We start from the raw sequence: 13118 nt of genomic DNA on the forward strand, positions 1-13118 counted from the left end.
CAGGATGCCTTTAGCCCAAATGAGGCATGTAGGTCTCCTCTAGCAACTCGATACTCATAGCTAACAGTGGTCTCGATTTATGATAGAGGAGAAAGGAGAATTTTTACCAGGAATGGTGTTATACTGAACCATCTGGGAAGGAGGAATTTTTATTTCTTTCTCCCTTCAATCATATTCAGACAGCCTGGCATTCACACTTTGTATTGTAGAACTACAAAGGTCTTCAAAAGAAAGGCTTATGGAAAAGAGATGTTCCTCTGCTACTCTGAAGGTACACTAAGTACACTGGTGTACTGCAGAAAGAGAAGGGCCTCATTTAGTTCTAAAAATAGCACCAAGTTAGCAGTTATGTGGACTTCAACAACAAAAGTCAGTGTTGAATCAGTGAAGGCCATTTCTCTTGGTTTCTCATTATGAGTCTTTTAACCAAAATATCTCTAAACAAAATTGAATCGACACAGTTAAATTTTTTTTTCCATTTAGAAACAGAAGTTTTATTGAAACAGGGAAACCACTGATGTGAACAAAGCACTATTTCTATATGTTACTTGTATTGTGTCAACTTTTTAAAGCAAAATAAACTTTACACGACTCAGTACCTTCTCCTTTTGCCACAGTTATCAGGTATTTGTCGCAGTTAAATTTTTTTTTTCATATGGTTTTTATTCTTCAATTTGTTAATATGGTGTATCACATTGATTGATTTGCGTATATTGAAGAATCGTTGCATCCCTGGGATAAATCCCACTTGAACATGGTGTATGATCCTTTTAATGTGTTGTTGGATTCTGTTTGCTAGTGTTTTGTTGAGGATTTTTGCATCTCTATTCATCAGTGATATTGTCTGTAATTTTCTTTTTTTGTAGTATCTTTGTCTGGTTTTGGTATCAGGGTGATGGTGACCTCATAGAATGAGTCTGGGAGTGTTCCTTTCCTCTGCAATTTTTTGAAAGAGTTTGAGAAGGATAGGTGTTAGCTCTTCTTTAAATGTTTGATAGAATTCACCTGTGAAGCCATCTGGTCCTGGACTTTTGTTTGTTGGAAGATTTTTAATCACAGTTTCAATTTAATTACTTGTGATTGGCCTGTTCATATTTTCTATTTCTTCCTGGTTCAGTCTTGGAAGGTTATACCTTTCTAAGCATTTGTCCATTTCTTCCAGGTTGTCCTTTTTTTTTTTTTTGCGGTACGCGGGCCTCTCACTGTTGTGGCCTCTCTTGTTGTGGGGTACAGGCTCCAGACGTGCAGGCTCAGTGGCCATGGCTCATGGGCCCAGCCGCTCCGCGGCATGTGGGATCTTCCCAGTCCGGGGCACGAACCCATGTCCCCTGCATTGGCAGGCGGACTCTCAACCACTGTGCCACCAGGGAAGCCCCAGGTTGTCCATTTTATTGGCATAGAGTTGCTTGTAGTAGTCTCTTAGGATGCTTTGTATTTCTGTCGTGTCCGTTGTAACTTCTCCTTTTTCATTTCTAATTTTATTGATTTGAGTCCTCTCCCTCTTTTTCTTGATGAGTCTGGCTAATGGTTTATCAATTTTGTTTATCTTCTCAAAGAACCAGCTTTTAGTTTTATTGATCTTTGCTATTGTTTTCTTTGTTTCTATTTGTTTCTATTTATTTCTGCTCTGATCTTTATGATTTCTTTCCTTCTACTAACTTTGGGTTTTGTTTTTTCTTCTTTCTTTAGTTCCTTTAGGTGTAAGGGTAGATTGTTTATTTGAGATTTTTCTTGTTTCTTGAGGTAAGCTTGTATTGCTATAAACTTCCCTCTTAGAACTGCTTTTGCTGCATCCCATAGGTTTTGGATCATCGTGTTTTCGTTGTCATTTGTCTCTAGGTATTTTTTGATTTCTTCAGTGATCTCTTGGTTATTTAGTAACGTATTGTTTAGCCTCCATGTGTTTGTGTGTTTTACATTTTTTTCCCCTGTAATTGATATCTAGTCCCATAGCGTTGTGGTCAGAAAAGATGCTTGACATGATTTCAGTTTTCTTAAATTTACTGAGGCTTGATTTGTGACCCAAGATGTGATCTATCCTGGAGAATGTTCCATGCGCACTTGAGAAGAAAGTGTAATCTGCTGTTTTTGGATGGAATGTCCTATAAATATCAATTAAATCTATCTGGTCTATTGTGTCATTTAAAGCTTGTGTTTCCTTATTAATTTTCTGTTTGGATGATCTGTCCATTGGTGTAAGTGAGGTGTTAAAGTCCCCCACTATTATTGTGTTACTGTCGATTTCCTCTTTTATAGCTGTTAGCAGTTGCCTTATGTATTGAGGTGCTCCTATGTTGGGTACATATATATTTATAATTGTTATATCTTCTTCTTGGATTGATCCCTTGATCATTATGTAGTGTCCTTTCTTGTCTCTTGTAACATTCTTTATTCTAAAGTCTATTTTATCTGATATGAGTACTGCTACTTCAGCTTTTTTTTGATTTCCATTTGCATGGAATATCTTTTTCTATCCCCTCACTTTCAGTCTGTATGTGTCCCTAGGTCTGAAGTTGGTCTCTTGTAGACAGCATATATAGGGCTCTTGTTTTTGTATCCATTCAGCAAGCCTGTCTTTTGGTTGGAGCATTTAATCCATTCACATTTAAGGTAATTATCGATATGTATGGTCCTCTGACCATTTTCTTAATTGTTTTGGGTTTGTTTTTGTAGGTCCTTTTCTTCTGTTATGTTTCCTACTTAGAGATGTTCCTTTAGCATTTGTTGTGGAGCTGGTTTGATGGTGCTGAATTCTCTTAGCTTTTGCTTGTCTGTAAAACTTTTGATTTCTCCGTCGAATCTGAATGAGATCCTTGCCAGATAGAGTAATCTTGGTTGTAGGTTCTTCCCTTTCATCACTTTAAATATGTCATGCCACTCCCTTCTGGCTTGTAGAGTTTCTACGGAGAAATCAGTTGTTAACCTTATGGGAGTTCCCTTGTATGTTATTTGTCGTTTTTCCCTTGTTGCTTTCAGTAATTTTTCCTTGCCTTTAATTTTTGCCAATTTGATTACTACGTGTCTCGGCGTGTTTCTCCTTGGGTTTATCCTGGCTGGGACTCTTTGCACTTCCTGAACTTGGGTGGCTATTTCCTTTCCCATGTTAGGGAAGTTTTCGACTATAATCTCTTCACATATTTTCTTGGGTCCTTTCTCTCTCTCTTCTCCTTTTGGGACTCCTATAATGCGAATGTTGTTGTGTTTAATGTTGTCCCAGAGGTCTGTTAGGCTGTCTTCATTTCTTTTCATTCTTTTTTCGTTATTCTGTTCCGCAGCAGTGAATTCCACCATTCTGTCTTCCAGGTCACTTATCTGTTCTTCTGCCTCAGTTATTCTGGTATTGATTCCTTCTAGTGTATTTTTCATTTCAGTTATTGTAATGTTCATTTCTGTTTGTTTGTTCTTTATTTCTTCTAGGTGTTTGTTCTTTAATTCTTCTAGGTCTTTGTTAAACATTTCTTGCTTCTTCTCGATCTTTGCCTCCATTCTTTTTCCAAGGTCCTGGATCATCTTCACTATCATTTTTCTGGAAGGTTGCCTATCTCCACTTTATTTAGTTGTTTTTCTGGGGTTTTACCTTGTTACTTCATCCATCACAGTTAAATTTTTGATTAAGGTATTGAAATTAAAAATTTTAAAGTATATTAATACCCAACCTTTGTAAAGTAATTCAGGGTTTACAAAGTGTTTTTACATCCTTACTTCATTTAATTCTATTAAATAATTATTATTATTTCCATCATGTATATGAGGAATATAAAGGCATCAGAATTTCTTAGGTATCAGGTAAAACTCATTACCCTTAACTTAAAAAATGTGAATTTTAAAACTTCTGAGAAATGATTGGCATGTTTCTGTGACATGAGGGCCATTGGCAAGACTGTTTAAGAAGATTAGGAAAAGATAAAAGTATGGTTGTTCAAAGCAGATCCTGAGAAGATTTATCGCAAGCAGGTCCAAATTACCCATTAGGCACAATAGTTATGGTGCTGAGGGTCCATGGTAGTTTTAGGGGCCCATGAAAATGTTTTAATTTAAATTCTTTTAAAATTTGAAGAAGAAATGAATATGTCAATAATGAATCCAGCCTGTATCTGTCTGCATCTGTACTATATTTGTCTTATACCAACATAGTTATAAAATATAATTTATGTATATATGTATATTTATATATATTTTTTTAAGTAAATTTATTTTTTAATTGAGGAAGGGGCTTCTGAAGGTTAAAGGGCCCATGAAAATCATAATGCCACCCTGATAGTGAGGTCCTAACAGAAACCTGTGTGGTTGCTCTGGGCATTCTCCATTGAGTTCAGGTTTTAGAAGACTGATACATGGTTGAGAAGAAGGAAGCAAAAGCAACTATCTATCAGGATGAACCAAATCTTGTAAAAGAAATATAAGGCAACAAAAAGGATTTTTTAAATTATATATTAAGGATGTGTAAGGGAGATCAAGAGGGAGACAGACCCCTTGCTCATAAAATGTTTCTTGCTAACGAAGAGAAGAAAGTGGATGTGATGGCTCTGTTTGTCATCTCCTGCCTTATCCAGAGTTGGTTTAATATTCATTCATTCACTTAGTCATTCATCCCAGTTGTCTTAAAGACCTTATTCCATACTACAGAACCCTATCTGTCCCACAGTCAAATGGATCATGTCTGGACATCTGATGTATGAGTAGCCAGTCCACAAGCTTGTCAACAACCTTGGACTTGTGTGGTGTGGCCTGGGGGTTGAGCCAATCATATACTTTTTCTCATGTATTTGAACTAAAAGATGCAGAGGGAAGTGCCCACTTAGTAATGAGACAGGAACAAAGAGACATAAGAAGTAGCTGAATCACATTAGGGGGAGGAATACCAGGGTGCTCCCTAGACAGCTGCAGAGCTACCTGTAATTTCATGCCAATCTCCAGTTCCTGTTCCCAGGAGGTGCTTTCAGTGCTGTTCCATCCTGAGGTCTCAAGTATAAACCCCTTATGTTTAGCTGAAACTCCTGTGCCTGTTTCTTGCAAAGAGTCTTGATGAGAAAGGAACTATTCAATTCATGTTTTGCTCTTATCTTCTATGTCAAGAAGGATTTCCCTATGATCTAGAAAAGAATAAATAGGAGTACTGTGAGGAAATCTCACCTTCCTTAATATAAAATCTGTTACCTCTAATGGAAGGAGGTTTACCTGATGAACCAAAGCCCAAGAAAAGCAAAGAGATGAGGTATCTACTAGGATGCTTTTGGCTGCAGGTAACAGAAAACCCAACTTAAAAGGGCTTAAACTTGAAGGTGGGATATATTATGCTATATAAGATGGTGTCATTACCCTTGCTCAAACCCCCCTGCTTCCTCTCTAACATTATCTCCTATACTTTCAGATTCACTCAATGCTCCCTACTTTTTCCAATCCTATTTTCTTCATAGATTAGGGAACCGTAGTTAATAGTGGGTGTTATACCAAATGCTTCTTTCTCAGCAGGGCGCTGAAGGAAATATGTACAGAGACAACAGAACAAGACCGAAAAACAAATTGATTGCTTTTATTTGCTCACAAATTTCAGTGTAGCGTTCTAGTATGTTAGAGTTGACCCTCTTCCCTTGAGCAAAGTTGGCCTAAATGTCCTAGAATGAAAAATGTTAATAATCTTGCTGTTTTGTTTCCCCTGAAGTACCAAACTTGAACCTTGGAGCTTACCACTGCATGCAAGAAAAGACCAATATTTGCATATACCCCTTGTGGAGAAGAGCCAGGGAAAGCGAGAATCTAAGGGCAAGAATGTGTCCCCTAAGGGCAGAGAGATCACTGAGCAGAGCCTAGATTTCCTAGTTTCAGTATCCTGGACTATCTTTCACTGGTCTTAGAGAAGCTCCTCTAGCACATCAAAACTGGATTAATTGCAAGTCCAGATCTCTACCTGTCCCCCTTTTCTAAAAATCAAAAGGGTAAAATGATACCCCAGGATATTGCTGTATCAGCACTCTGACCCCCAACATCTGTACGATTTAGAACAAACAAGCCAAGCCTTTTCACTTTCTGCATGGAATAACCTCCCCCATATGTCCATCAGGATAACTCTTACTTCTTCAGATCTTTGCTCAATTATTTCCTTAACAAGGCCTATACCCTGTTTAAAATTGCAATTTGCCATTGACCCCCACTCTTCTAATGCCCCTTACCCTCCTTTTTTTTCATAACATATATTGCCTTCTGACATATATTTACTTATTTATTGTGTTTATTGCTTATTATCATTATTTCTCTACAGGAATGTAAACTTGAAGGCAGGAATCTTTGTTTTGCTAATTGACGTATCTGAAATGTCTAGAACAGTGCTTGAGAATGAATTAATGAACAATAATAATGAGTGAACAGATGAATGAATAAATCTTAGTACCAAATGATAACTGTTGAAGTAGTCCCCCAACTAAGTCCCACTTCCCTTATATATAACAACCTGCATTTTTTCCTGTCAACATTCTAAATTATCTTCACATTTTTGTCTAATTTAATAGGTGAAAAATGGGATCTCATTGTTTTAATGTGTATTTCTTTAAGTAATATTATGGTTGATTTTTTAAATATCTATTTGCTTACTGTTAATATCCATCTTTTAGGAACTGTTTGAGTCAATGCCCGTTTATTTATTAGAAAGCTTTTATTTTATCTATTAGTTTATTCTGTAATAATATTACCTACTGTTTACTGAGTGCTTTCTGTGTTCCTAACTACTGTACTATGCTATGTATCATTCCATCTACAGCTAAAATTCTGTATAGCTATACGTAAATAATAAGGACTTAACCTAGCATATGTAACATATATAGGTAACAATCATAATCAACATTTCTTGAGGATTTACTGTATGTATTGTAACGATTTTGCAGAGTAGTTGTTATTACTGCCTTTATTGGATTGATGAGGGAATTAAGGGTCAGAGAGGTTAAGTGACTTTTCCAAGATCATACAGCTGGTAACTATGTTTGAATCCATCATCAGTGCTCTTATTCACTAGTAGTAAAAGCTATGTTATGTGTTCTCTTTGGTATATTTCTTCTATTATGTGTTTAAATATACAGACCTAGAACTGGGTGGGCTTTTAGTAGATGTTTTAATGATGGAACCTAAAAATTATCCTTAAGCCTATTAAGCCTAGTACGATACATTGCTGATTTACTAGCAAAGAATTTTTTAGGCACTTTAATCTTAACAACAGTATGTCTGCAATCACCACTTCACTTTTCAAATTGAATCCTATTAGGGGTCTTGATTTTTAACTAGTTGTTATTAGCCATTAGGTGATGTTAATTAGTATAATATTTATTTTACTAGGGGGATGAATGGGAATTGTTGCTGCTTAAAAACAAGAACATAGTTTTTTCTCTTGAATTTAGGGCATTTTTAAGATTATGTTTTCGTAGCATTCAGATTACATTTGCAGAAGTTATTCCTCATTAGCTTGGTCATCTTTACTAAGTGTACCATTTCAGTTTTACGTGTGATAGATGCAGTATTCTTATCCTGTTTGAGAAATTTGTAGATAGGATGTTTTTATGTGTTTTAATTACTGAAATAAAAGAATAAAGTTTTCTTTAGGGTCTTCATTATATTCTCTTTGAATATTAACATTTCTTATTAAACCATTTGTGATTCTGAAGATATCAGAATACCGAAGGAGAACAAATTTTTATTAAAAAATGTTATTTTTTCATGTCTCTTTTTAGGGATACTGGATAGATGTTTTACTAATATGCCCCCCCCCAAAAAAAGAATTCTGATGAGCAGAATATCATTCAAAATTCTCCTCTGTAAGCTATCAATATCATTTAAAAAATAGTTTTGACCGTTTTTATAAAACAGGAAAGCTATTAAAAACTGCTAATAAAAATAGATGCTTATTTCTGTGCTAATACTAATTACTAATAATGCATGCTTATGTTTGTCACTCATTACATGGCACTGTACCAATCAGTGGATGACTGAGACTCAAGCACTTACACATGTAAATTAACAGTTAGATTTTTTTTTTTCCTTTTTTTACTTAAGTGAGTCATAATGGAAAGCAACTCTAGGTCATAAAAAATCTTCTCTCTTTAATGCTAATGAAATGTCTCCACTCTCTGTATTAGCAGACTACCCTTAGTGGTAATCTGTAGCCTTCTCTTTTGTTCCTGGTGGTAATGAAATGCTGGGTGCTGAAAAAGCTCGCTCTTCAAGAATGTGTGGCCAATTGTCTTCTGTTCACTTATACTGTAAAATTTCTGTTCCCCAGCAAAGCTGAACAAGTGCAGGGACAAGATCAAAAGAGTATACATTGGCACCCGGCTACACCAAGTGACTCCTGCTTTATTAATTAGCCATAGCTTCTCCAAGTTAATTTACTCTGCTAGAGCAAAAACATTCTGTAATACAAAAACAACAAATTATAATTCACCCACAAGTCCTTATTGTTTGCTTTCTTCAACTTTCAGTTTAAACCTTTGTACAGTGTTATAAGCTAAACATCCCTTCACTTTTCTGAACCTTAGAGCAAAAAAGCTATTTTTATTTTTTTCAAGAACCTCAGCGATATAGTCAAATGATCATTTTTATTCTCTAAAATTGGGTGATTTTAATTGATATCATTCTTTTTAAAAGTCAGTGCATTGGGAATCCAATTTAAAAGTGCAGTTGCTTCTAAAATTTGCAAGCTTGTTCTGTCCTCTCATCAGAAATGCCACTGGTGTTTAAGCATTTGAAAAGGGCCTTCTCTGTGAGTGTTTTGGCGGAAGCAAAATTTGACAGTGATCCTAAGCTCCAAATTAAATAATATCAGTACCACTTTCCTTTTCATTTTAATCACCACTTTGTAAGTTCCTGAAGTCTTTTTAATTTAAGGAATCTTCAGTAGTTTTTTAGTTAGTATTTTAAAGTTATAGCCTGAAACAGCAAAAAAAAAAAGATCTGCACATTCCCATATCTTGGTTTGGTTTGGTTTTGTTCAGGTGGAAAGGAAATAATTAAACTTTTGCGTAAGATATCAGCTGAAAGAGAAAAGTGATTTAGACATCTGTCACCCAGGTTGTTATTGTTCATAGTGTTATAACCATTTAGTTGGCAACTTTTAGTATTATGATCTAATTTGAAAGAATTCCACTAGTTTCTATGTACTTTAACATGGTTTAAAAATAACAATGTGGGGCTTCCCTGGTGGCACAGTGGTTGAGAGTCCTCCTGCCGATGCAGGGGACACGGGTTCGTGCCCCAGTCCGGGAAGATCCCACATGCCGCGGAGTGGCTAGGCCCATGAGCCATGGCCGCTGAGCCTGCGCGTCCGGAGCCTGTGCTCCGCAACGGGAGAGGCCACAACAGTGAGAGACCCGCGTATCGCAAAAAAAAAAACAACCAAAAAACAAAAAAAACAATGTGATATTTATTGTGTGATATATTTTGTGAATATAAAATAAGTTTTATTGAGATTATCTAAAATGTGCTGTTAAAGGAAGATCAAAGCATTTTTACATTGGGAGTATATAAAACCCATGTTATTATATTCTTAGGGGAAGGTGCAATGATTAACATCAATCTTCACTATATATTTATTTTTTGAAGTCAACTTCCTACCCTCCCTAATTTCTGTATTTTGGAGGATTTTTTTTTTCAGGAGCTCTTTTTAAAATTTTTATTATTTTTTTTTTTCACATCTCTATTGGAGTATAAATGCTTTACAATGTTGTGTTAGTTTCTGCTGTACAACAAAGTGAATCAGCTATATGCATGCATATATCCCCATATCCCCTCCCTCTTGAGCCTCTCTCTATTTTTTGGGATTAAAAAAAAAAAAGTTACCATTAAGCTTACTTGCTAATTGTGGATTTTTAAAAATAATTTTAGAAAAGATCAGTGGTTATATGTATCTCTGTAACTTAGATGAAATAGTGTTATCTGCATTATGCATTTCTGGTTTTGTCAGAAGCTTTTTTTTTAAAGCACTGTGTTAACCATTCTTGTAAGGTTTTTTTTTTTTTTTGGTAGAAGGAATATTTGTGTTTGGGAAGGTTAGCAGAGGCTGGCTGTGCTGGAAGTGACTGCAGTGCCTTTTGATTATTCATGGACAGTAATAGAAGGCACTTAAAAAGAACAATGAAATTGCTTATTTTTGTGATGGGCCATCTGTTGAATTGTTTTGTGCAACAATTGCACAATAGTATCTATGTCATATCATTCTATTTTCAACAGCAGCTGATTATGTCTCACTGGCTACTTGTCCTTATTTCTAAAGTCTCATGACCATTTAAAGTCACCTTTTCAGGGACCTTTGCCAGAAAGGTATTAGAAATCTCAAATAGCCTGTGTTTTTTTTTTTTTTTCTTTTTTTCTCTCTCTTCTTTATTCGGGGAGGGAGGCTGTGATGGGAGTAGGAGGGGGGAGTTGATCATGTTAGTTCTAATTAGTTAGACTTCCTAGATGTTTAGGACAATTATCTGTGCTTTCCACCTGTAGTTCTATAAAATAAGTTAACATAGAATCAGTTGATAATTTGGATAGAAATGATAGGCTTGCAAAAAAGAAGAGTCAGGTTTAAAGACTGCAGGCTTTCATGCTTTTAATTATCTACTCTTTTCTACATGATAATTAGAATTTTTCTCTTGGAATTCACTTCTATTTTTTTTTAAAAAAGGATGAACCATTAGCAAATTTGTTAGAGCAGAAGCGAAATTAAAATAAAACAAATGTATTGCTGTCCATAGGTCACTGACATTGCTGATGCCATGATTCTGAAACAGCTTTTTGAAAATCTGTTCAAAAACGGGGTCGTCGTTGTGGCAACATCCAACAGGCCACCGGAAGGTAAAAACAAACACTGTGCTGTACTGTCTTATCCAATTAGGTAGAAATGAACAAGCTTTTAAAAATTCACAATTTTGGACTCATTTTATTGTGTTAATAAATCTGATTACTTTGCTTTATCCTAAGTTTTATAACTAACTTAATCTGAAAAATCAGTCGGTATTTGTATAATATTTGAAAAATCTTTCCTAAATCCACATGATCTCCCGTGTTTGAGGCACTTGCAGTTTTTCCCTGAGCATTAGATATGCCATGTGTGCGCATATCAAAAAAATACAGGCCTCTCTAACTGCATTTTATGGGCCATAAAAGAAACTCAATGAAATGAAAGAAAAAGTTCCTAATTAAATCTTGGAAAAATACTTAAAGCTTTCCTGCATAAGTGGTTTCTGATACTTCATTTATCATTTCTGAAAAAGCACTTGTGGCTTATTAGGACATTATTAAAAATTAAAATACAATAATATATAGATAAAAACAAGTTTAAATTTTGTGTCTTTCAGCCCATCATGTGGTCAGTTGAAGGTTGAAAGAACCAAAAATAATATTTTATGCATTCTTAATATTAACATCTGACTGGAATGCTATTCTGCCAGATACCTGCATGGCTAAGTTCTTACCTCTTTCGGGTCTTTGCTCAAAGGTTACTTTGCCAATGAAGCCTAGACTCATCTCCCATTTAAATCTACAACCCATGCTCTTTTTTCCTGGCACCACTTCTTTTTACCTGCTCTATTTTTTTCACATAGCACTTATGGAGCCACCATGTAGTTTACTTATTTACTATATATATAGTTTATTATCTATCCTCTGCCAGGATGCAAAAGCTTCAGGAGGGCAGCAACTTTTATCTCTTCTGTTCACAGATATGCATATTTTAAGTACCTAAAACAGTGCCTTGTACATGGATGGATCTCAGTAAATAGTCTTAGAATGAATGTTGAATAAATGTGTGTTCTCAGGATCTCTCTGGCTGCAGTACTGAGACTAGATTGTGGGGATGAGGTTTCAAGGTTGGAAGTAGGGAGACCATTTAGGAGATGACTGTAACAATCCCGAGGGGACATGATGGAGCAGTGCAGGTGGTAGGAGTGGTCAGATTTTGTAGACAGAGTCAAAAGGATTTACTGATGGAATGAATATAGGGTATGGAAATAAAAAAGATCAAGAATGACTGAAAGATTTTGGCCTGAGCAATTGGAAGGATAAAATTGCTGTTTACTGAGATGGGGAAGACTATAAGAAAAGCTAATTTGGGTAGAGAAGTAGGGTTTCTATGATTATGAGGCTGATGATGCATTTAAGAGTTTGGATTTCAGTGGAAAGGTTTAGACTGGAGATATAAATTTGGGAGTCATCAGTCCTAAAGGAAGCTGGTAAGAGCAGCCAGTGAGTAGGAGGAGAGCCAAGAGAATGTCAAGCAAGGAAAAGGAAAGTGGTACAAAAACGATGGATGATCACCTTTGTTAAATGCTGCTAGGAGGTGAAAAATGAGGTTGAGAATTGACCACTGGAATTGGTAACATGGAGTTTATAACTGAACCTGAAAAGAACAATGTAGTGTGAGTTTTTACTTTTTAAATTAAGTCATGTCACATTAATGACTTATAATGAATTTGTAATCTACTAATATACCCAGATATTACTATGTGAGCTGTTGTCAAACTAGGTCTCTCTCTTTCTATATTTTTGTAGTTGATCTCTTTTTTCTTCCTATTACATTTCAGCTTATTAGTTTGTCTACGTTGTACCATATTATTGATTTATGTTGATATTTTTTGAAGTATGATTCTAATAAATTTTTTTTAACTACCCCTACTAGCTATGACATTTATAAACTTAGTAATCGTGCTTCTGTGTCTTTAGCCATTCATTAACTAAAATATTAAATAGGGTAGGGCCAAGTTTAGACTCCTGTAGTATACCATTAGAGGCCTTATTTTAGGGAAACATTAATTAGTTAATCAATACCTTAAGACCTAGTTATTCAAACAATTACACTTATACCTAATCTGTTACACTATAAGAGAATTATGAATGATTTTGTTAGATGCATTTATTAAAATCCTTATAATGTTATATATAGCATTCTTGTGATTTATTAGTGTAACAACTCTATGAGATAAGGCAGTGAGTTTTTCATATTAGATCATCGATGGGGATGTGAGGCTTGACTCTCTTTCAGTTGACTGTTGACTTAACAGTATCTTCAGTATTACCTTAAGACATTCAATGATAAGCTATGTTCATAAAGAACAAAGTGCTAGAATAAGCTTGGAATGCCCCTCCCCGCCGCC

General features: G+C 35.4%; 1 protein-coding gene across 1 annotated transcript in view; it reads left to right on the top strand.

Moving 5' to 3' along the window:
- Nucleotides 1-13118, top strand: part of AFG1L (AFG1 like ATPase) — a 195393-nt gene that overhangs the window by 62045 nt on the left and 120230 nt on the right. Inside the window, exon 6 of the mRNA XM_007447258.1 lies at nt 10722-10821. Coding sequence (XP_007447320.1) covers nt 10722-10821 — 100 coding nt within the window. The remainder of the gene's footprint in view (nt 1-10721; nt 10822-13118) is intronic.

Source organism: Lipotes vexillifer, unplaced genomic scaffold, assembly GCF_000442215.2.
Source record: "Lipotes vexillifer unplaced genomic scaffold, Lipotes_vexillifer_v1.1 scaffold515, whole genome shotgun sequence".
Lineage (NCBI taxonomy): Eukaryota > Metazoa > Chordata > Mammalia > Artiodactyla > Lipotidae > Lipotes > Lipotes vexillifer.